Source organism: Lissotriton helveticus, chromosome 1_1 (genome assembly GCF_964261635.1).
Source record: "Lissotriton helveticus chromosome 1_1, aLisHel1.1, whole genome shotgun sequence".
In the NCBI taxonomy this organism is placed as follows: Eukaryota; Metazoa; Chordata; class Amphibia; order Caudata; family Salamandridae; genus Lissotriton; species Lissotriton helveticus.
In genome coordinates, this window is record NC_136057.1 from 70,754,600 (window position 1) to 70,778,657 (window position 24,058).

The 24,058-nt window shown below is 45.6% G+C and overlaps 1 protein-coding gene across 1 annotated transcript in view; it reads left to right on the top strand.

The window, feature by feature from the left end:
- The window catches only part of LOC144828760 (uncharacterized), a 198,546-nt gene that overhangs the window by 40,032 nt on the left and 134,456 nt on the right, over positions 1-24,058 (top strand). Inside the window, exons 2-3 of the mRNA XM_078687248.1 lie at positions 14,151-14,273; positions 23,707-23,940. Of these exons, the coding sequence (XP_078543374.1) occupies positions 14,151-14,273; positions 23,707-23,940 (357 nt within the window). The remainder of the gene's footprint in view (positions 1-14,150; positions 14,274-23,706; positions 23,941-24,058) is intronic.

The following is a 24,058-nucleotide window of genomic DNA, read 5'->3' on the forward strand; positions in this document are numbered from 1 at the left end:
ATATATATATATATAAAAATAAGTAGATTAAAAAAATGTAGTTAAAGAATATAAAAAAATAGAACAAGAAATATATTTAAAAATTATCATTTAAAAAAACATTTGAAATTCACTGAAAAAACCATAGGTTTCTGACAGATTATAGTTAGGAATTAGAATTAAAAAAACCTTCGAAATTCACTGAAAAACCATAGGTTTCAGCCATGTTATAGTTAGGAATTAGCATTTAAAAAACCTTTGAAATTCACTGAAAAACGTTAGCTTCATATCCCCGTTTTTTCAGATAGAAAATGTCTTGCGCTGCGTGAGCAGTGCTGTGCACTCCAACGAAGGCACGAGCTGTACTGCGCACAGCAATGGAGGCGTGAGTGCTATATATTAATTTAGAAAAGAAAAGTTGCCAAAATAAGATGGTAAATTTAACTGTACATAGTATAAAAAAATAAATACTCATCTACTTCGCTACGCATGTGGGAGCGACAGACATTTGACCGACTATATAAACTTTCCTGCCATTGGAAAAAAAAATACAAATGCAATAAGATTGGGTATGTTGGAATGCGTACGCCTAAATCGTTGCGTCGCTTTTTTGATCCAGTATGCTGTATCGCATCTACTTGCTCCGGTGTGCACCCAGGCCTCACTGCTCACCTTTTTGCGGACAGAGCACCTTCTACATCATGCAGTCCCGCTCTGCTACCAAGAAGTCTCACATTTGTTGCTGAGTCTTGATATCGCTTTGGAAAAGGACATACTCGTGCCCCCCTCATCATCGCAGGTTCCGCACCCGCTCAGTCATTGCAGTACCACTAACTCAGTGACAAAAGAGGCCACGCATGTGGTGGTTGGCCCCCCTGTTCAGTAGTTCGGGCCTACATGAGGCGTCCAAACCACTAGGCCGGGCCATCACAGTGCTTGCAATAGGAGAAAACTCTAAAATGGCGTAGAGCACGTGCGCCTGGTCTTTTTTATTGGTAGGGTCACGTGTGTTGTGACGCCTGTGCTGAATGGGTGTGGTATCGGTGTATACCAGCCATGAGGGAGTGTGTGTGTGTGCTGTGTGTGCACCTAGACCTGGAACTAGCAAATCACTACAATGAAAATCTGGGCCACGTAGCGTTGTTGTGTTTACCTGTAAGCGTAAGCGGAGTGGGCTGGCCTGCCGTATGCCAGTGCTGCGTGAGGCTGTGAACAATGACTTCGGAGCTATGGGCGTGGCTCCGTCGGGGCTATATCACAAATTAACTGATTCGGGTGTCTGTGTTGTAGTGCTGCCGTCACCCGGGTCTTAAACGCAAATGTGTCATTATGTCTGTGAAGTCCCACAACATGGCCAACATGGAAGGTACGGGGTATCACTGACCCTACATTCATCCATAGTTCCACACATAAAAGATGGTGGCCATGACGCATTTCTGTGAATATGAATATTTGTTGTACATTCAGTGGAGTGTGGTAGCTGTAGTAATACAGGGCTATAAAAGCTTTAGGTTGCAGTTTTTAGCGCATGAAAGGCAGCTAACATATATATACGTATGCGGTCATTCAGGTATACTGTCGAACTTGGTGCTGGAAATCAATTTTCGAGCCTCGGAGTCACGTCACATCCTGTTATTGTAGACAAATCACGTAATCTTCACGTGCCTGAAAATGTACTGTAAATACAGTGCTCATGTAAATTGCTAACATAGTCTTGGGTCGACTTCGCACTATATAAATATGCTGCAAAAAGCAATTGAGCAATAGCTTATAATTTTACAATACACTTGCTTTCAGTATGTTAATGACCCAGTTTCTACGTTCGTATTTGTAGAATGAACAAGAGAAAGTTATATAACCGAAGTTTTTGTTACTGTCAGAGATAAGATGGTTGCATACGATGTTTACAACACAATATAATATTTTAGGGCTCAGGGGCAGCATTTTACAAGCATAATGAATACACAGACACTGATAGATAGTTGAAGTGGGTACGGGCACATGCACTCAACTCCATTTTATTACGTTGGTGTTGGTAACAAGTACAATAGTAATCATCATATCATGCACAGATATTCCATCATAAACGGTTTATGACTTCTGCTGGACAAAGGTAGAAGCACTACATGTGAAAGAATACACAGAAAATTCTATCGTAAAGGATTCATGAGTTATGGTGCACTGAGGTAGGGGTGGTTTGTGTGGAGCCTGTGATGATGCGTGGTCCAGGCAGACCGCACTGGTAAGAATGTCTTTTGGCTAATGAATTTTGCCTTAATAAGGCTACATGGCTATTATTTATGGTGTACTAAGTTAGTGGTACGTCTGGTGCTCAGCGTGTGCTCACCCTGCGATGATGCTTGGTCGAAACGGGCTGCACTGGAAGCATTGTCTGTTGCCTACTTGACTGCATCATCTGTAATCATGATTCAAATAAAAGACGAAACATATATGGAATACGTTGTCGAAATACGTAGGTTTCAGGGACATTATATTTCAAATTGTGACCTGTGCTGTCCGCAGTGTAGACTGCCATTCAGTGTTCCTTTGCACTTGCAGGGTGAATTTTGTTATTCAACTAAACCTAGAACTGATATAAAATAAGTTCTTGAAGGAAGGGTACCAAAGGGATATTGTGTCAGTTTGAGGGACGTTATACTTAGTTTGGTACTGCACTCTGCAAATAATAAGAGTCTATTTAATTGTGAGCTCTGATGACCACAGAGTAGGCAGGAGGCAGCGGTTAGCAAGAGTTCACGGCCAGGTGGCTTTGAGTAGAGCTGCACAGTATTGGTAAGTTAGCGTGTCTGCAACCAGCGATGATAAGTGGTGCTCTGAGTTAGTGGCACCTGAAGCATCAATGTTCTGTGGTGCCTGCGATAATGCGAGCTCTGGCCAAGCCGCACTGGTAGCAACTTTGTTTGCCTACTGAATTCTGCCTTAATAAGGCTATGTGGCGATGATTTATGGTGCACTGAGTTAGTACTACCTTTGGCGCTTAGAGTGTACACACCCTGCGATGATGCGTGGTCGGGGGGAACAGTATTTGGACTAATGTCTTTTGTCTATTGAATTCTGCATCAATTTAATTTAAAAGTGATAGTATGCCTCATTGCTGACATAAAACTGTTCACTCATCTTTGCGATGATTTATGGTGCACTGACTTAGTAATTTCTTTAGCGCTGAGCTTGTACGTACCCTGCGATAATGTGTAGTCCAGGGGGGCCACATTCAGACCAATGACTTTTGTCTGTTGAACTCTGCCTGAATGCAGCCACGTGGCGATGACTTTTGGTGCACTGAGTTAGTAGTACTTTTGGCACTGAGCGTGTACAAAACCTGCGATGATGCGTGGTCCGGGGGGACCGCTCCGGTATCAATGTTTTTTGCCTTCTGAATTCTACCTTAATAAGGTCACGTGAAGATGACTTGTGGTGCAGTAAGTTAGTGGTACCTGAAGAACTCAGCGTGTGCTTACCCTGCGATGACTCGTGGTTCAGGCGGGTCGCACTGGTACAATGTCTCTTGCTTACTGTAATGCGTCATGTGCAATCGCCATTCCACATGAATCATGAGCCCTCACAATATAGATCGAAGGCAGTAGTCAGTACAAACATTGAGGAATGTTTTTTGTCACATCCTTTAACAAAATATTAGGACATAGAGTACAAATGTCTCTGCCTTAAATAAATCAAGGCTGAATTCCCTACTGTCCATAGTGTAGATGCAAAGCTGAATTCAAGTTGTAAACCCTGCTGTCCGCAGTGTAGATCGAAGGCAGTAGTCGACACAGACATCAAGGAATGCCTTTTGTCACTTATTTTAACAAAATCTGTAGACATACAGTACAGTTGTCTCTGCCTTAAATTAAGCATGGATGAATTCAATGCTGTCCATAGAGTAGATCCAAAACTGAATTCAAGTTGTGAACCTTGCTGTCCGCAGTGTAGATCGAAGGCAGTAGTCAGGACAGACATAGCAGAATGCTTTTTGTCACATTCTTTAACAAAATCTGGAGACATATAGGACAATTGTCTCTGCATTAAATAAAGCAAGGCTTGATTCAATGTTGACCGTAGTGTCGATCCAAAGCAGAATTCAAGTTGTGAACCCTGCTGTCTGCAGTGTACATCGAAGGCAGTAGTCAGCACAGATATCGACGTATGCTTTTTGTCACTTATTTTAACAAAAAAGTGGTAGACATACAGTACAATTGTCTCCGCATTAAATAAATCAAGGCTGAATTCCCTACTATCCGTAGTGTAGATGCAAAGCTGAATTCGAGGCGTGAACACTGATGTCCGCAGTGTAGATAGAAGGCAGTAGTCGACACAAACATCGAGGAATGCTTTTTGTCACTTATTTTAACAAAATCTGAAAACATACAGTACAGTTGTCTCTGCATTAAATACATCAAGGCTGAATTCCCTATTGTCCGTAGTGTAGATGCAAAGCTGAATTCAGGTTGGGAACCCTGCTGTCCGCAGTGTAGATCGAAGGCAGTAGTCGACACAGACATCGAGGAATGCTTTTTGTCACTTAATTTAACAAAATCTGAAGACCTACAGAACACTTGTCTCTGCCTTAAATAAAGCAAGGCTAAATTCAATGCTGTCCGTAGTGTAGATCCAAAGATGAATTCAAGTTGTGAACCCTGCTGTCCGCAGTGTAGATCGAAGGTAGTAGTCAGGGCAGATATTGAGGAATGCTTTTTGTCACATCCTTTAACAAAATCTGAAGACATATAGGACAATTGTCTCTGCATTAAAAAAAGCATGGCTAAATTCAATGCTGTCCGTAGTGGGGATCCAAAGCTGAATTCAAGTTGTGAACCCTGCTGTCTGCAGTTTAGATCGAAGGTAGTAGTCGCTACAGACATAAGTCTGCAGTGCTGTGGCACTGAGTTCGCAATGGGCCTGCATCGAGGAGGTACGTGGTCATGGCAGCAACCACTTGGCAGGGTGAAGACCTTCGCTGTGGCAGAGTCTTTTGTCTTCGCACAAGTGAATCACGCCCAAGGTGTAGCGTAATTATTTATACTCTTATGCTGGAGTCGCGTACGTTGGACCAGCCCAGTCCGCTTCTGCTTCAAGAGAGGGGGACAACGCAGCTTCATGACGAAAATATTCCCCAGTGTTTGAGATAATATGGTTGCATCCACTGTGCAGTGCACTATACTATATCTAAACACGGAAAAGTTTTTGGTTTGTATAGTGAGTTGTGTATAGCATATCACTGGTAGTCTTGGCATTGTGTAAATTATTGTTGATGTGCGAGTTCCCTCCCTTATACATAGTTGGTTGCCACATCTCTTACCATTCAGCTAGTGTCCTGTTGAGGGGATATATTATTTTGGGAAGGTCTGTTGTCCTGTTTTGTACTGCCTCTAAGGTAGTAGATGAGGAGGGGTCAGTAAGGGTGGTTGTAGTGGTGGCGGCGCTGGGTGTTGTGATTTTGTTGTTGTTGGAAGTGCATAAGTAGTACCTCTGTCACATAGCCGTCTTTAAATGTGGGTGTGAGTTGGATGTAAATCACGCAGTGCATAGTCGACGTCCTTACACTAGTTAAATGTTGATGTTAATTTGTTAGTGGTAAGTGGAACTATTGCCTGTTTTTTTAGGTAGCATTGCAGATTTGGCTTGTTGTTGAAAATATGGGGAAGTGGTGTTTTTTTTTTTTTCCTACAGGAACTTCTAGTTTATATATTATTAACGTTAGTTGTGGTTCTGGTTTGTGGCGATTTTGTTGGAGGAAGGCATCAATTGAAGAGTGTTAATATTTGCAGTTTTTACTAGGTTGAGAATGGGATGATAATTAAAAAAGATTGAAAAAACAGATGTGCTTAATGAAGATTATAATTAGGAATTATCATTTAAAAAACCTTAGAAATTCACTGAAAAATCCATAGGGTTCCAGGTATGTTATAGTTAGGAATTAGCATTTAAATAACCTTAGAAATTCACTGGAAAAAACCATAGGTTTTAGGGGTGTTATAGTTAGCTGGACATTTCACTCGTACAAAACCATTGAAATTCCTCCGTTATAGTTAGTTGTGCTAACTATAACTGGCGTGCCTGCAATCTACTGCTGATGATGTCACACATTACATCATTCATGACATGGTCAGTGACATCACTGATGGCATCTCAAATGACATCATTGATGACAGCACTGATGACATCATCCACGTGACAATCAGATACACCTCAACATACACTAGCATAATCTTTGTACACTCATTATAAAATACGAAGTACCATATCTGAATGCATTGACACACCAATACAAGTTTCTAAAAACCCACTCAGTGATTCCTACATCTAAACACACATCTAAACACTTACATATATATTCACTCATACATGCTAATAAAGATCAATAGAATATTATTAAATATATTTATACACCTACATCAACATGACACACCAGCACACATCTTATTCACTTATGCAGTCATCCTACTTACTTATACAAACAATGAATCATACTTACATTTACTCAGTTGCACACTTATATAGACACCACTTTATTTATTCATGTAGATAGTAACTCATACTTAGTATGTTATAAAATCACTATTACAAGCATACAGTTATGCATACAGTCACTCATACAATCACTGAGTCTTATGTATACTTTTTTATATACAACAACGGTCACATACACTGCCTTTTATATTTCTACTTTGTTGGAAATGTATCATTGAGAAATATATTTACTCGGGGGAAAGATGGCGGATGCAGCAGCATCTGAGTGAGCAGCATCAGTGGCGCTCTCACTGTGTTCACTTCTCCGCATAGAGTGGTGCGTTCTTCACGATTTCGAATTACCCGATTAATACTGGAGCAATACGCGGCTTTCATAAGACCGCTTTACATACCTGGAAAAAGGCTGGAATGCGGCTGGATCTCTGGTGCTGCGCTCAGCAGTCTCTGCAGCTTGCGTGGCGGTGCTCAACCGCCCCAGACTCGCGATGGAAGGCGGAGCGGAGTGCAGTAGTGGAGCGGAGCAGCACTGAGCAGAGAGAGGAGGAACGAAGCAGCGAGTCAGCCCGCTTGAAAGCCTACAGCGTACCCTCTGAATTGCGGTATCGACGCTCCAGGCAACGCCGGGGGAGAGGCCAGCAAGGTGTGGTGAGAGGCTCGAAGTACACGGTCTCTGTCATGGCCCCCAAGACTCTAAAACCGAAGACCAGAGCGGTTACAGCAGCTTCACAGGCATCGCAATACTTGACTCAGAATGGAGGTACTAGCGCAAGTGATTCCATTGGAGACTGCGAATTCTGCCCATAATGTAAATTCTCTGCTGACTAAATCTGTGGATCGGGGTCTTAGTCAAGCAGCCATGGGGGATTCTGGGTCTTGTAGGACTGGTACTATTTCCAAAGTCCCAGTGATGTTTTTGAAAAAAAATACAAAGACTGGACTCTCTAACAGTGATAAATTGTTAACTGCTGATAAAATACAAACACCTGTTCTTACTACAGCTAACCCAGCTATGTCTTTGTCACAAGTATCAAACCCTGCTATGGGGGGAAACCCGGTGTCATAAGGGAGAGAACAAAATCAGCTCTGGGTAAGGACACCTTAGAATCATCAATAACCTTGATCCCCGGGGGGGACCCAGATACAACTACTCAAGGACTAGCAGAGTCACTATTATCTGAGACTAATTTACAAGTGGCACCAGTAAGAATAATAATAATAATAAGGGAGTTTTATAAAGCGCGCGGTTACGCTAACTAGCGTGTCCCTTTGACTTCTCTGGAGGAGGCAGAATCAGTTGGGTCAACGGGGAACTTTTATTCAATGTCCGATCTATCCATAGCCTTAGAATCAGAGAGCTTAGATGGAGATGAGGACTGGAGGGATGCTGGCAGCAGCAAGAGTCTGAACAGCTCAACACAAGATCTACGGAGCTCAGTCGGCGAAGAGGACTGCGACAACGTTGGTTCACCAGGAAGACCAGATTGGGGGGCAGAAGAGAATACTGTTCTTACTGTACAAGGTGAAAATGCTGGCTCACCCTCTGTTCTACCTAATGACATTTTGGACAGATCGCAGTTTCAAACCCAGACCTCAGAAGTAACTCTGGATACACTCTATCAGGTTATGCTCCAACATCGGGAGAAAACAAGGGCGGAAAACTTACATACACAAGGCGCAATCCGGAGGTTGCAAAATAATCTAAGGCGAGTGGCTAAATCATGTAACGAGACGGCTGCTAGAGTTCTAGAGGCTGAAGGGTGAATATCAACGATTGAAGATACTGTTGCTCACAAAAAATGCAAATATCTTCGTTGGTGGGGTTAAGAGACGAGATTAACTTGAAACTGGTGGACCTGGAAAATAGATCTCACCGGAATAACTTACGTATTTTGGGCATTCCTGAGGGAAGCGAGGGGAGGGATGTCAGACAATTTGTGATTGATCTCTTTTCAGAGGCCTTCCCAGAACTCATTCAGTGGAAGTGGGACGTAGAGCTGCAAAGGGCCCATAGGTTCCCATTTCAAAAACATGCTAGGCAAGACTCGAACGCTAAGCCTAGGGCAATTTTGATTAGCTTAAATAATTTTCTGTCTAGGGAGGCTCTCTATGACCTGGCTAGACCGGATCGGAAGCGTAGGGGGAAAGGTTTGGAATTTTTTGTACGCCCTGACTATTGTCATGCTAACGTCCAGCAACGCTGGCAATTTCGCCAGTTAAATCCATCTTTCCAGGCTAAGGGCGCCCAAGCCTTTCTCCTTAACCCCTCTAAACTTAAAGTGATCTATAAAGAGAGATCTCACTTTCTAACTTCTGAAGGATCTGCTAAAGAGCTCCTTGCTTCACTATGAACTACCTGATTATATATTATCTTTTTTCTTTTTTTTTTTGTATTTTGTCACTGGGCCTACACTAAGGATAATCGCACCGCATAGTTTTGATAACCTTGTTTATATGCTTGAATATCCTCGCAAACTGTTTGGTAATAATGGATCATAATGGATCTTATATCTGATTTGTTTTTTCTTTATTTGCTTTAGATTTGTTATGGTAGCTACATCTAAGAGGATGTCGTGTCAGGAAGTGACCAGTGAGACACAAGATGCTTCTCATGTCATCAATGTTAGGGACTATTCAGTCCCTTTGCCCTTCTTGGGTTGGGGTCAAGGGGGGGGGAAGGGACTGGGGTGGCGGGGGAGGGTAAAAAGGGTTGCAAGCAAACACAGAAAACATTTATTGAGTAGATGTTCTAATATGATGACCGGTAAAATGAATCTTAATTTGTACTGGATCCGGAAACTGTTTGGATTATTTTCTTGTGAAGAATGGGTGTACTATTATGTGGTATTAACACGGGATGTAATGCTCTGTCTGATAGGTCATGGAGGATAATCTTTACATGATACAATGAATGATTAAGATGGGAAAATTACGAATTTGTTCTTGGAATATTTGTGGCATTAATAATAAGAAAAAAAGGGGGGTGCACAAATCATTGAGATCATGAGATTAGACTTTTTGTGCCTTCAAGAAACGCATATTACTTGGAATGACAGGCAGGTATTCAAGGATTTAGGCTTGCAACTAATGGCTTGCACCCGTCAAGGTACCACCACTAAAGGGGTGGCAATACTGATGAGAAGAGGATTAGGGTCTCTTAAACGTAGTAAAGTTGATCAGTATGGCAGATGGGTAATCTTAGAGATTAGTATTGACAATAAACTATGGACGATTTGTTCAATTTATGCATCAAACTTGGATGATCCGGATATCCTGAATTTTCTAAATTTAGAACTAGCTGATTGGCCGGCGCCTTTAATATTCTGCGGAGATCTGAATATTCATTTGGCAGATGGACTAGATATGCGCAGTGATTCAACTTACTCTGGTCTAAAGAAAAAGACATATAAGGCACTAAGAGGCTTAGTATTGGACTTCGGGCTGTCTGATGTGGGATATGCCAAAATTCCTTTATCACCTGGGTATACTTTCCTCTTTGCCCCGCATCAGAAATTTGTGCGCTTAGACTATATTTTTATAAATACTGGTTTTATTAATGATACTTTATTTAAGATATTCCCACGAATAATATCCGATCATAATCCGATTCTGATTGAGCTGAAAATAGAGATCGGCGGTACTCTACCAATAAGATCTTGGTCGTTTGATCGGAAATTATTAGCAGACCCCCTATATATAGAATTCATGGGGAAATGGATTACTGAATTCTTTGAATTTAATAGAGGAAGCACATCTATTCAAAACGCATGGGACACTTTCAAGGCTGGGGTACGTGGGGAGACACTAGCCTATTCAATCAAGAAACAAAAAATTGCGAAGTATAAACTAGTAAGGGAGTGGGAGGAGAAATTAGTCACGGCTATTTCCCTATCGCAAGATACGGAACATATTAAAGCCACTATAGCCATACACAAAGCAACTCTCTATGAAATATATGCGAATAAAGTGGCACAACAGATGGCAATATTCAGGTCACAGATTTATGAAATGGGAGAAAACTCGGGTAAGATCTTAGCTAAAAAGATTCGGCAAAAGCTAGCTTTAAACACTATTGATGCAATACAGTATGATGGAGGCCAGATCCATAATAATCCAGAGAGAATCCTTGAGGTATTTCGGCAATTTTATTCCATTCTGTATGAATCTGATACGATGGCTTATTCTAGAGATCAGATACTGAATTTTGTCACTATAGATAATACTTCGAAATTAACTTTTCCACAAGCACGGCAATTGGAGGCCAATATTACATGGGAAGAAATTGAGACGGCCCTGCTCTCCTTAGCTTCTGGCAAAGCTATGGGCCCTGACGGTCTACCCTTGGAGTTTTTTAGAATGTTTATGAATTTATTGAAACAAGATATGATAGCTACTTACTTGGAAGCACAAAACGGGGCGCCTCCAGCATCATGGAGCGAATCTATAATAATGGCATTTCTTAAGAAAGATAAATCCCCCCTTGATCCGGCATCATATAGACCTATATCTTTGATTAATGCCGATAGCAAGGTTTTTGCAAAAATATTAGCCTCTCGAATCTCAGGGGTAATCTCTTCTATAGTCTCGCGTTATCAACACGGGTTCATTCCTAACAGGGACACCTCGGATCATGTCTGGAGGGTCATTGCCCTGATGGACTGGGCACAGGGTACAAATACACCTATAGGAGTCACCCTGTTGGATGCAGAAAAGGCATTTGACAGGGTGGCCTGGCCCTATCTTTGGGATCTACTTGCTATTAAAGGGTTTGGCCCGCGTATGATAGTCGCTTTGGGGGCTCTATATCAATCACCAACGTCCTCTGTCAAATTTGGGGTTAATAAATCTACCCCGCTGTCTATCCATCGTGGCACTAGGCAAGAATGCCCCTCATCTCCGCTCCTTTTCGCCATATATATTGATGTTTTTCTATGTGAACTGACTCGAGCGGAAGATGTAACTCCAGTCGAGGTTGCGGGCACTTCTTATAGAGCACTTGCCTACGCAGATGATGTGGTGGTGGTTACAACTGACATCTCAAAGGCACTGCCAAAGATTGAAGAGCTCGCTTCTCGTTTTGGGGCTTTCTCGGGATACAAGCTTAATCTCTCGAAGACGCAAACGCTTTATGTCGGACAGAACCCACCGATACATCTTAATATAGTACCTACTGCCACATACTTGGGAATCAAGATTACAACCCCAGTGCCCGATATTCCAAAACTTAATTTTGATCCTATTCTTAAAAAGGCTAACTCTACACTGGAGCGAATTGATCATTTACACTTCTCTATGTATGGAAGGAATAATGTATTAAAAATGATAATATTGCCTCGTTTATTATATCTTTTTAGAACTGTCCCCTTAGAATTTCCTTTAGACTTTTTTAAACAACTTGAGGGGATGGCGGCGAGATTTTTATGGGGCTATAAACGCCATCGCAGAGCCTATAAAAAAATGATCCTCCCGAAGGCTAGAGGAGGGTGGGGGGTTCCACATTTTTTGTTCTACTATTTAGCATCTGTATTGCAATTTATTAATCCCTTAATTTTAGGCTCTAAAGCACCAATTTTAGAGGCATATTCCCCTTCGATATATGAATTCGCTCTAGGGGCTGAGGCCCGTGGATGTTTGCTCAAGAACGTAGAACCCAGTTACTACAAGAAAATGAAATTTAAGATTATAACAGCAGCATATCGGGCTTGGAAGATAATTAGGCGACATCTGGGGATGTCAAAAATTGTGAGATATACCCCTTTGTCGGCTCAATATATTCTTCCTTCAATTTTTAGAGATCATATCATGATAAAATGGCGTAATCTGGGTATAAACTGCATTGGCAATTTATGGCAGAATAATGATATGATACCCTTTTCTGAGCTTCAACTCAAGTTTAATCTTACCAATCTAGATTACTATAAATATTTACAGCTGCATAGCTTTCTTAAAACATTATCCCCATAGGAACGTCTTGGTCTTCAGAAAATCCCATTGATTGACGCCTTATATGTTAAAAGAAAAATTGTTTTTTTATATAACTTGTTGATATCATCCTACTCAGATGATTTATCATTGAATGAAATGTCCAGCTAACTATAACACCCCTGAAACCTATGGTTTTTTCAGTGAATATATATATATATATATATATATATATATATATATATATATATATATATCTCAAAGCTCCATGGTTCCCACCTGTTGGAGATGCACTCTGACATCTACTGCAGCAACCTTCATGAGGTAAAAGCCAGATCAGCGAGTGGATCCAGTTTACAGCATGCCCGTCGATTCACACCTGACGCGTTTCATGCTCATTGCACACTTCAGAGGCGCGACAGTCATTTTGGCATAGAGGCCACACCTCCCACATAAAAATATGAGCCCTCCAATTGGCGACTCAAATGGGTTTGCGTTGGTTTGTGGGTCTTGTAGTGTGTGCCTCAGTTATGTGCCGCTGTCTGAGACATTTCAAGCCCACAAATGGGCCTCCACTCGTACATCCGGCTTGTCAATCCTCCATTGATGCCTCCACAGTGAGACTCCATGATTCGGAGCTCTGTGGCCCCAAATTTCCAGGTGGTGCGCCTCCCTCGGCTGGGACGCCGCATATAAATCAAAGCTCCAAGGTTCCCACCTGTTGGAGATGCACTCTGACACCCACTGCAGCAACCTTCATGAGGTAAAAGCCGGATCGGCGGGTGGATCCAGTATGCAGCATGCCAGTCAATTCACGCCTGACACGTTTCGTGCTCATTGCACTCTTCAGAGGCGTGACAGTCATTTTGGCATAGAGGCCACACCTCCCTCTTAAAAATATAAGCCCTCAAATGGGTGACTTGAATGGGTCCGCATTGGTTTGTGGGTCTTGTAGTGTGTGCCTCAGTTATTTGCACTTTTTGCAGCTGTCTGAGATGTTTCAAGCCCACCAATGGGCCTCCACTTGCACATTCGGCTTGTCAATCCTCCATGGATGCCTCCACATTGAGACGGATTGGCGGATGGATCCAGTTTACAGCATGCCTGTCAATTCACGCCTGACGTCTCAGACAGCTGGACATAACTGAGGCACACAGTACAAGACCCACAAATCAACGCAGACTCATTCGAGTCGCCCATTGGATGGCACACATTTTTAAGTGGGAGGTGCGGCCTCTATGCCAAAATGACTGTCATGCCTCTGAAGGTTGCTGCAGTGGATGTCAGAGTGCATCCCCAACAGGTGTAAAGTCATGCTTGTAGTTTGCACTTTACTACCGATGCCTTCTGCTCATCATGTTTGTAGTTTGCACTTTACTACTGATGCCTTCTGCTCATCATGTTTGTAGTTTGGGCTTTACTACCAATGGCTTCTGCTCATCATGCATGTAGTTTGGACATTACTATGAGTGCCTTCTGCTCATCATGCTTATAGTTTGGACTATACTACCAGTGCCTTCTGCTCATCATGCTTGTAGTTTGGACTTTACTACCAGTGCCTTCTGCTCATCAGGCTTGTAGTTTAGAATTTAATACCAATGCCTTCTGCTCATCATGCTTGTAGTTTAGAATTTAATACCAATGCCTTCTGCTCATCATATTAGTAGTTTGGACTTTACTTCCAATGCCGTCTGCTCATCATGCTTGTAGTTTGGACTTTACTACCACTTTCTAACATGCTTTTCCTCTTTTGTGCTGCTCAGGGTCCGGTGGCCAGAATTGGGAGATCAACGTTGGTGACTGTCCAGGCCATAAGTGTAGGAACGGAGGGACTTGTGTGGATGGGGTGAACACCTACAGCTGCCGGTGTGCTCCGGAGTGGACTGGTAAGAAGGATTAAGAGGGAGAGGAGTCCTTGTTGGGTAGCCCCTACCCCTCCTCTTTACCCACAGCACCAGCACATGCTCTCCGGGACCTACTGAGGTCTTGAACTGGTTCTGAAAGCCTTGCCCCCACCCATCATGGAGGAAGCATTGGAGTTTGCTTTTTCATGCTATCCACCCCTTCCCATCGTGCTGTTAAGGAGTAGGGTGATATGAAATGGATACACTGTCCAAGAAAGCTCCAGTGAAACTGTTTTGAGAAGAAGCTTCTCGTTCAGGGGGCTGCCACATGAGATAGATGGTCCCCTGTGAGAAGTTGGCCTGGTAGGGGATGTTTCCAATTCTGGAACCACCTACTACCTGACCAAACAATCCCTTATGGTGTCTGGTTGTAAGTCAACCTTATTAGACAAGCTATCCTAGGGGTAGCATGGACTAAGCAGCCTAAAGGCTTAACTTAAGAGGTCGTGTTAAGCGAGCTGTTTTACCACATACAATCCTGTAATACCAAATGAAAGGACACCACACAAGTATATATTATAAAAATATATGTGTTTATTACTAAAAACAATCCCCAGTATTCTTTATGAATAAAGGGGCACAAGCGTTAAATCAAAAGCACTGTTTAAACATACAAGTTGCACAATTATGGATGAGGGCGGGTGGCCACTCAAACCATGTACTAAACAAGTGGTATAAGAGAGGCCACTCGAACAGTGGTTAGGCCTAGGGCCTAGGGAATCGCTGGGAGCAGTCAGGACAAGCAATGCTGAAGTCGGGAATGGCCCTCGGGATTCGGGAGATGTGCGGGAAGCGCATGCATGCACCAATGTTAACCAATGGTGCGTAAAAGTCATAGAGTTAAAGTTTAAGGACACTTCCGCTGGACCTAGAGGAACAAAACTTAACACACAGACCCTAGAGATGTGCACCAGTGTGGGAACACCGGCGGAGCAAAGTTACCTCACCCACAGGAAGTGGGTGCACAGGGTCGAAGTGGCGTCGGGTTTTGACACGCAGGCTCTTGGTGCTTGAAGCTGAAAGGGCTGCAGGCGGGTTAAAGATGAAGTGTCCGGTGGAGTCCAAGGGTGGACTCAAGTTGTAGAGTACCTGAAAGCAGAGGGGACAGAGTCTGGGTCACTCAGCAGTGACCAGGGTGGAACCAGGACGGAACCAGGCAATGTCGGGCGCAATCAGGTGGTCGTCGAGGAGCTTCTCTCCGCTGTCACGTGGGCTCTGGGGCATCTGCGACGTCCAGGAGCAGGTCACGATCTGTCCCACGCAGGCTCTCACCGTCGGTGCAGTCGGCTTCAAGTTTGGAGCAAACAAGCCTTGGCAAGAGCAATCCACGCGGGGTCGGAAGATTGCTTCTCACTCGGACCAGGAAGGTCAGAGTCGGGGCTCCTTTTCAGGGGAGCTGGTGTGGATCTGGAGCAACCAGATTCACGAGTCTTCTTAGTTAGTTCGTCGGCACAGGGCCCACTAGCCAGCTGGCAAGTGACCGGGCCAACGCGTTGAGCCAAATAGAGCCAAAGGGCCCCACGCAGCACTCGTCGAGTGTGGAGGGCTGAACTTCGGCTCAAGAGCAGCTCAGGGTGGGGGCTTCTCAAACCCCGGTGCACAGCTTCAAGGGTCACTCGTGGGCTGCACGGTCAGCGTCTCGTGGTCAATTCAAGATGGCGTGCCCCACGCTTCCGGTCGCCTCCACGGGTCTCAGCTCTGCAGGGACTGTGGATAGGGCTGTTGGAAGGCAGGCAAGCTTGATCTCGTCAATCTCAGTCGCTCGAGTTCCGGCGGGAACTGCAACTAAGTAGACGTCGAGGGCTGGATGGTGCCTGCTGCTGCAGGGTGGTCACTCCTTGACCACAAGGGAGATTCTTCGGGCTTCCACGTTGAGATGGAGGTCCAAGGGTCCAGAGTTTCGTTTCTAATGTTTCTTCCAGGAAATCTGATGTGCATTGGCACTGCTCCCACTCTTATTCCAATCTGGGGGGCGTGATTACCTGCTAGGTCCCTCCCTATGGGTGGGACCCAGGAAGGGGGTGGATACACCCCTTTCCTTTGATCCAGGCCGCCCTGGCACAAGGGCTGGAGTGCCCCAGAACCGGTTTGGCCGGATTATGCAAGGGGCAGCCTTGTGCGCCCCAGGCAGTGTCTGGTTTCTTTCAACCCTCCCTGCTACAATCCACTATCTCCTGTGTGGAGGGTGGTGACACCCTCCTGTGACAGGAAACCCTTTGTCCAGGCCCCATCTGCTGAGTTTCGGTCAGCTACAGGGGTCCAGACATTTGTCTGTGGCAGAGGCATCCATTTTGTGGATCTAAGGTCTTTGGAGAAATTAACCGCATTACAGTAAAGGAACATGTCTTACCCCTCTAGAGGGGTGGAATGCCATCCCCGTCGCCAGAACTGGCGAGGGGATGGTATTCCAAATCGTATGACACCTTACACGACATGTTTTGATAAAGCCAAACCAAAGTTGCTATTTAACCGCGAGGAATATAAGGCACTTAAGAGTATATGGTATGGCATTATCCTGAAACAGCTTAGGGAGTTGTTCCCGACAGCTGCAGACAGGCTCAGCTCATGCTAGAGCTCCATCTCACATAAAACCACGCACCCTGCCTCCAGGATTGATGAGGCCTTCCATAGGAGTGGCTCACAGGTTTACATGTGTCCAGATATAGGTTTAGATATAGGTATACCATATCTAAGCAAGGGGTGATTACACCACCTTACCCCAGCTGAGTGATCAGCCAGTTGTGTCAATTTAAGAACCAGCCAGGGGTGGCAAAAGATATGCTGCAGCCCCTGGTAGGCCTTGGTGGCCCCTATGCCCTGGGCACCTATAGTGCATTATACAGGGGCTGACAAGGAGTCCATTTCCAATTGTGGTATGTACCTAGGGTACATGGAATCCATTTTACAGAGAGAGCAGATGGCCTGGGGCCCTGATTAGCAGGGAACCAGGTCAACTAAGTCAAAAAACCAGCTAAACACAGGCAAAAAATCTGGGGTAACCATAGTCAGGTAGCCACCTTCCTACATAACCCCCCCCCCAAACGAAAGGAGATAAGGCTATCCTTGGCCAGGTAAGCCTATATTGCCTGAGTGGCCATATAAGGAAGTACCTGCACTAGCATGGGTACCCCCTGTCTCATGGTCCACTAAGCAGTCCCTCACCCTTTGGGTATTAGAGGGTCTCCACCATAGGGAATCACTACCTTGGGTGTGTTTATGCAAAGTTAAAGGCTGGTTTGGATATGGAGTATTGAAGAGAGGCTCTACTAATTTAGGGCTTAGCTTCCTCCAATTATCTTCCACCATGGGTGCCTTTCTCTCTTTAACTGAGTTGCACTGTGCTCTCAGGGTCAACCTCTGGCTACCTAAAGCTGGAGGCTGGGTCCCTCTGTTTGGCTTGCTGGAGGGACAGTTCAGGTTTGGGCCCCTTGGGTCCCAGGTTTGGCTGTGCCCAACAGAATCCATCTGTGGGAGGTCCCTAACTGTTTTTAAGGGGGCTCCCTCAGGAGTTTTTAAAGTTTTCACCTTACTAGGGCTACTAGTTTTGGTGCACCTAATCTTTTGATGGGGGTGCTTTATTTGACAGGGGGCCCTCTGGGTCTCACTGTCCTTCTTGTCCTCTGCAGCCCTGGGCTGGCTAAGGCAAGGGAGAGAGGGGCAGGTTACCTGCTCCAGACTGGGTCCCACCTGAGAAGGGTCCACTGACATCAGGGGTTCTGTCAGGCTAGGCCCAACCACCTCTGGGGCAGTTCCTTCATCAGGGGTAAGATCAGTTCCCTGAGGAGGCTGATCCTGTCCTAAAGTCTGGTGAGGGGGAGATTTCTCTTCCTCCTCCATGCTCTCAGTTTGTGTGGAGTTATCCATCATTTCAGGTTTCACAACACACATATCAGTTTGAGTTTGGGCTGTGGCCATCACAGCCCCACCAACCTTTTCAGGAGGAGACTCAGTTTGGGTTTCTGCTGTTATCATAACAGCTTTGCTATTCTGTTCAGAAAGAGCTTTTGCTAAAGATGGGGCAGAGAGTTTCTCAGCCCTACCAACCTTTTCAGGAAGGACATCTTGCATTGGGGCTGTAGCCATTACAGCCCCACTAACCTTTCCATTGGAATTTACCATTCTAGAATGGGTTTCCTGTTCAACCTCAGCCCAGGCTGAGATCTCCAAATCATTACCAAGTAGGCAGTCTACAGGCAAGTTTGGTGACACTGCCACTCTCTTTGGGCCAATGACACCTCCCCAGCTGAGACTTACTACTGCCATGGGATGATTTGTTTGGATTCCATCAATGTTTGTAACCTGGTATGTGGCACCAGGTAAAAGTTGCTTAGAGGGGACTATGCCATCAGCCACCATGGTGATGCTAGCCCCTGTGTCTCTAAAAGCTTCAACTTTCAAACCATTGATGATGGGTTCTTGTCTATACTTGCTCAAAGTATTTGGGCAAGCAGAGAAGTTGGCAAACCCCATGCCAGTCTCATAAACAAGATCATTGGGTGATGGGGACCTGGATAGGCCAGGGTCCACCTGAGCTCCAACAGTAAACCCACCCAGATTCCTGGGTGTGCTTCCACTTCCTGGGGGATTACTGCTGACAGTAACAGGAGGTGTTGAAGCTGGCTTTGGAGGTATATTTTCTTTATTGTTATTCTTGGGACAACAGTTGTCTGTTTTGTAATGCCCAACCTGTTTACAGGCATAACAATAAGGCTTTTTCTCAGTTGAAGAAGTGTCTTGGGACCCACCCCCATTCTTGGAGTTTTGGGGCCCTGGGGAAGTCTTTTCTTTATTTTTATCCCCACCCTTATCTTGAGGCTTGGTAGACTCCTTCTTCTGGTTACTGTCCTGATTCTTAGGCCTAATCCTGGTTCTGACCCACTTGTCTGCCTTCTTTCCCAATTCTTGGGGAGAGGTCAGATCAGAGTCCACCAGGTGCTGGTGTAAGAGCTGGTTCTGACAATTACTTAGGATCTGCTCCCTCATAATCAAATTATACAATCCTGTAAAGTCATGTACTTTGCTGCCATGTAGCCAACCCTCCAGAGCCTTAGTTGCACAATCAACAAAATCAGTCCAGTCCTGAGTCTGTGTCTTCTGGGTGTCTCTGAACTTCAACCTGTACTGTTTAGTGGTTAAGCCAAACCCATCTATTAGGACACTCTTCAGGACTTTGTAATTGTTTGCATCCTCATGTCTGACAGTGAGGAGCTTATCTCTCCCTTTCTCTGAAAAGGAGTACCATAAGATTGCTGCCCACTGTTCCTCAGGAACCTGCTGTACCATGCAGGCTCTCTCAAGAGCAGTTATCCACTTGTGGATGTCATCCCCTTCCTTGTAGGGGGGCACAATCTTTGTCAGGTTTCTACTATCATAGGACCTGGGTTTCTCTTTAGGAATATTGCTGCCACCAGTGGCATCTAAGCCACACAATTTCTGCTCTCTTGCCAAGGCAAGTCTAGCTTGAGCCAAGGCTACCTCCTCCCTCTCTATCTGGAGTTTGACAGCCCTCATTCTGGCCCTATGCTCTAGCTTTTGAGAAGCACTCATGCCTCTCTGTGATTCTCTGGAGGCACTAGAAACATGAGAGTCCCCTGAGGGAGATCTCACTCTTCTGTTGCCTGGGAGAATAACATGTTGGGTTCTGGGGAGGTGCTGGCCCTCTCCATTCCCCAGTAGGTCCAAGTTGGCCTGGCTAAGCCTGGCAACTGGAACCTGGCTACCCTGATCCTGAACTTCTAAGTCCTCAACATCTGAGTCCTCATCTAAGTCATCATCATCATCCTCCTCCTGAGGGGGATCAGTTACAGGGGGGTTCCCTCCATTTCCTGTTTCTAGGGAAGCTTCCTTTGCCTTCTCTAAGTCATCCTGTTCTAGGATTTCTACCAGGATTTGGCAGGTGGGGCTTCTGCCCCTTTTTAACCCTCTTGCTTTGCACAAGGCAATCAAGTCTCTACGGGTTAACTTGTCATATCCAAAAGTTGCCTGGGTAAGGTCAACTGTCACAGGATTAGACCCTGAGGCTTTTCCTGTGTCAGACATGGTTACTAGTGAGGTGTAAGTGGTGCACTTACCTACACTAAGTGTTTTCCTACTGTACCTTGCTAGTGAGTTGTAGTCAGGGTGTGCTAATCCCTTTTATCTACAACTACTAAGTTCAGTAGAACTTAATATGCTAAGCTTTTGATTTATATGTACCTAGAGGTACTTGATGTGATCTTTCAATTTGATATAAAGATTGCAATGGTAAAACAACAGCAAGCTCAAATCCGCACCGCTGCTCACCAATGTGAGAAGTTGGCCTGGTAGGGGATGTTTCCAATTCTGGAACCACCTACTACCTGACCAAACAATCCCTTATGGTGTCTGGTTGTAAGTCAACCTTATTAGACAAGCTATCCTAGGGGTAGCATGGACTAAGCAGCCTAAAGGCTTAACTTAAGAGGTCATGTTAAGCGAGCTGTTTTACCACATACAATCCTGTAATACCAAATGAAAGGACACCACACAAGTATATATTATAAAAATATATGTGTTTATTACTAAAAACAATCCCCAGTATTCTTTATGAATAAAGGGGCACAAGCGTTAAATCAAAAGCACTGTTTAAACATACAAGTTGCACAATTATGGATGAGGGCGGGTGGCCACTCAAACCATATACTAAACAAGTGGTATAAGAGAGGCCACTCGAACAGTGGTTAGGCCTAGGGCCTAGGGAATCGCTGGGAGCAGTCAGGACAAGCAATGCTGAAGTCGGGAATGGCCCTCGGGATTCGGGAGATGTGCGGGAAGCGCACGCATGCACCAATGTTAACCAATGGTGCGTAAAAGTCATAGAGTTAAAGTTTAAGGACACTTCCGCTGGACCTAGAGGAACAAAACTTAACACACAGACCCTAGAGATGTGCACCAGTGTGGGAACACCGGCGGAGCAAAGTTACCTCACCCACAGGAAGTGGGTGCACAGGGTCGAAGTGGCGTCGGGTTTTGACACGCAGGCTCTTGGTGCTTGAAGCTGAAAGGGCTGCAGGCGGGTTAAAGATGAAGTGTCCGGTGGAGTCCAAGGGTGGACTCAAGTTGTAGAGTACCTGAAAGCAGAGGGGACAGAGTCTGGGTCACTCAGAAGTGACCAGGGTGGAACCAGGACGGAACCAGGCAATGTCGGGCGCAATCAGGTGGTCGTCGAGGAGCTTCTCTCCGCTGTCACGTGGGCTCTGGGGCATCTGCGACGTCCAGGAGCAGGTCACGATCTGTCCCACGCAGGCTCTCACCGTCGGTGCAGTCGGCTTCAAGTTTGGAGCAAACAAGCCTTGGCAAGAGCAATCCACGCGGGGTCGGAAGATTGCTTCTCACTCGGACCAGGAAGGTCAGAGTCGGGGCTCCTTTTCAGGGGAGCTGGTGTGGATCTGGAGCAACCAGATTCACGAGTCTTCTTAGTTAGTTCGTCGGCACAGGGCCCACTAGCCAGCTGGCAAGTGACCGGGCCAACGCGTTGAGCCAAATAGAGCCAAAGGGCCCCACGCAGCACTCGTCGAGTGTGGAGGGCTGAACTTCGGCTCAAGAGCAGCTCAGGGTGGGGGCTTCTCAAACCCCGGTGCACAGCTTCGAGGGTCACTCGTGGGCTGCACGGTCAGCGTCTCGTGGTCAATTCAAGATGGCGTGCCCCACGCTTCCGGTCGCCTCCACGGGTCTCAGCTCTGCAGGGACTGTGGATCGGGCTGTTGGAAGGCAGGCAAGCTTGATCTCGTCGATCTCAGTCGCTCGAGTTCCGGCGGGAACTGCAACTAAGTAGACGTCGAGGGCTGGATGGTGCCTGCTGCTGCAGGGTGGTCACTCCTTGACCACAAGGGAGATTCTTCGGGCTTCCACGTTGAGATGGAGGTCCAAGGGTCCAGAGTTTCGTTTCTAATGTTTCTTCCAGGAAATCTGATGTGCATTGGCACTGCTCCCACTCTTATTCCAATCTGGGGGGCGTGATTACCTGCTAGGTCCCTCCCTATGGGTGGGACCCAGGAAGGGGGTGGATACACCCCTTTCCTTTGATCCAGGCCGCCCTGGCACGAGGGCTGGAGTGCCCCAGAACCGGTTTGGCCGGATTATGCAAGGGGCAGCCTTGTGCGCCCCAGGCAGTGTCTGGTTTCTTTCAACCCTCCCTGCTACAATCCACTATCTCCTGTCTGGAGGGTGGTGACACCCTCCTGTGACAGGAAACCCTTTGTCCAGGCCCCATCTGCTGAGTTTCGGTCAGCTACAGGGGTCCAGACATTTGTCTGTGGCAGAGGCATCCATTTTGTGGATCTAAGGTCTTTGGAGAAATTAACCGCATTACAGTAAAGGAACATGTCTTACCCCTCTAGAGGGGTGGAATGCCATCCCCGTCGCCAGAACTGGCGAGGGGATGGTATTCCAAATCGTATGACACCTTACACGACATGTTTTGATAAAGCCAAACCAAAGTTGCTATTTAACCGCGAGGATTATAAGGCACTTAAGAGTATATGGTATGGCATTATCCTGAAACAGCTTAGGGAGTTGTTCCCGACAGCTGCAGACAGGCTCAGCTCATGCTAGAGCTCCATCTCACATAAAACCACGCACCCTGCCTCCAGGATTGATGAGGCCTTCCATAGGAGTGGCTCACAGGTTTACATGTGTCCAGATATAGGTTTAGATATAGGTATACCATATCTAAGCAAGGGGTGATTACACCACCTTACCCCAGCTGAGTGATCAGCCAGTTGTGTCAATTTAAGAACCAGCCAGGGGTGGCAAAAGATATGCTGCAGCCCCTGGTAGGCCTTGGTGGCCCCTATGCCCTGGGCACCTATAGTGCATTATACAGGGGCTGACAAGGAGTCCATTTCCAATTGTGGTATGTACCTAGGGTACATGGAATCCATTTTACAGAGAGAGCAGATGGCCTGGGGCCCTGATTAGCAGGGAACCAGGTCAACTAAGTCAAAAAACCAGCTAAACACAGGCAAAAAATCTGGGGTAACCATAGTCAGGTAGCCACCTTCCTACATCCCCCAAGTGAGAGCTGTGAGCCAGACTGGCACAGCACGATGGAGTCTGTTTCACAGAAAGGGAGGGTGTTTCCATGTCTTATTCAGGAGCTTAAGAACAATGACGCCTCAGTATTATTGAGACTTTTAGGGAGGTCTGGTCCCTTTTCTTACTGTGAAGCCCCTCGAAGCCCTGCCTAAATGTTCTGGTGCGCTAGATTTCACCTTCACTACCGTGCAAGGGTTAACAAGTGTTCCAAGTCCTGAATTCTACAGGAACGCTGTGCCACCTCTTCACTTAATGGAGAAACCCACAGACTGTAGGTTGTGAATAGATTTTCACTTCTGGATGATGGTTAGTTTTATATTTGACTTTAACCTTCTCTTTCCTTCCTTCTCATAACTATTAGGTCAGTTCTGCACAGAAGATGTGGACGAATGCCGGCTGCAGCCCAATCCGTGCCACAATGGTGGGACCTGTTCCAATACCCACGGTGGCCACACCTGCGTCTGTGTGAATGGCTGGACAGGCAAGAGCTGCAGTGAGAACATTGATGACTGTGCGAATGCCGTTTGTTTCAATGGGGCCACCTGCCATGACAGAGTGGCTTCTTTCTACTGCGAGTGTCCAATGGGAAAGACTGGTGAGTAGAGCCTCTGGGAGACTCTGGGAGCTAAGTTACTCATAGAAAAATTTCTCTTTTCTTAGATCACTTTACTAGCAGCTGGAATTGTGGCCGGCCTCTAGAGCTATGATGGATT